Source organism: Orycteropus afer, unplaced genomic scaffold (genome assembly GCF_000298275.1).
Source record: "Orycteropus afer afer isolate SDZICR_OR568_19922 unplaced genomic scaffold, OryAfe1.0 scaffold00130, whole genome shotgun sequence".
NCBI classification, from domain to species: Eukaryota; Metazoa; Chordata; class Mammalia; order Tubulidentata; family Orycteropodidae; genus Orycteropus; species Orycteropus afer.
Genome location: NW_006921717.1, coordinates 912835 through 914099, shown reverse-complemented (window position 1 = coordinate 914099; position 1265 = coordinate 912835). Strand labels below are relative to the sequence as shown.

The 1265-nt window shown below is 48.6% G+C and overlaps 1 protein-coding gene across 1 annotated transcript in view; it reads left to right on the top strand.

Moving 5' to 3' along the window:
* PPP6R3 (protein phosphatase 6 regulatory subunit 3) overlaps positions 1-1265 on the top strand; it is a 71948-nt gene that overhangs the window by 23034 nt on the left and 47649 nt on the right. The window contains exon 8 of the mRNA XM_007944672.1: positions 515-667. Within this exon, the coding sequence (XP_007942863.1) occupies positions 515-667 (153 nt within the window). The remainder of the gene's footprint in view (positions 1-514; positions 668-1265) is intronic.

Here is a 1265-nt window from a genome sequence, read left to right as displayed (position 1 = left end):
TGATTGGGTGGGGGATCTTTATAAGGGGCAATGTAACTAGTCACTTTGTCACTCTTTCCTGTCAAACTGCTAGATCCTAAAACGTTCTCATCTGTCACCTGTGCTTTCAAGCTGTAGGCACCCCCTCTGATGGCCGAGAAGGAGGCTGGCACTTCGGGGTGAGGATCAGAGGCCACTTGGAATCTGTGTTTCCACTCAGAGGTTTGGCAGAGATTGAGGACTATGTTCCCAGACTGCCTGTAACTTCTTTTAGTGACTTGATTCTTGGTCAGGTTTTGGAATGTTGTACCTGCAGCTCCCATCCATTTGGGTGTTGAGGTGAAGGGAGACTGGGTGTTCCTGTAAAACCTGTAGTGCGGGGGTTGCCTTTCTCTCTCGGCTTGGCTGTGGCGGCTCATTGTGAGGACGGCAGATGTCTGCCTGGGTGCAGTAGTCGCCTCGGTTGGCGAGTGTCTGGTCCCAGCACAGCTCTGTTTCACTGGATTTAATCGGAAAGCTTTTTGTTTTCCCTCAGAAAAGTGTGATGAAGACCACGTGGGGTGTGCTGGACCCGCCTGTGGGCAGCACCCGGCTGCACGTGATTAGGTTGATCTCCAGCCTGCTGCAGACCAATTCCACCAGCATAAACGGGAGCCTGATTGAGCTGAACAGCATCGGTGTGATCCTGGTGAGGAGCTCCCAGACGGTGTGCTCTGCCCTTGATCTGTTACTTTACAGCTCACCTCATACCACACACACCCAGGATGTGTCTCAGCACATGGTCTTGGATGGGTAGCGCCCCCGACTTCCAATGGGGTTCCGTCCCAACAACTCCATTGTTGGACAATTCCTACATAAGTCAACCCCCACTCCTTTTTTTCTTTTAGTTTTTATGATCACAGCCTTTTGTTACCAGTATCTTTAGAAATCTGATCTCTGTCTTTGGGTTGGAAGCGTTACATCTGAGAACGGCAACATCAGTAAGTTACACACTATGACATTGCTTTGTCATAGTCATAGTCCACATTGCTAATGATAAGGCCTACAAAGAACTACTACAGCGACACATGTAGCCCATCCCACTAGCAATAAGATATGTGGTTCATTGTGGGTCACACATATGTCCTAAGTCGGGGTTACCTAGACGTGGTTTTTGCCTTGAGTTTATCACATATTTTGTGTGCTTCTAATTTTTCACCTAGGTTTCATAACACATCTGGTTGCACCACACATCTAGGGAGTTTTAGGGGCTTTTCAAAGGAGAGATTGGTGTCTGCTCACTGCCT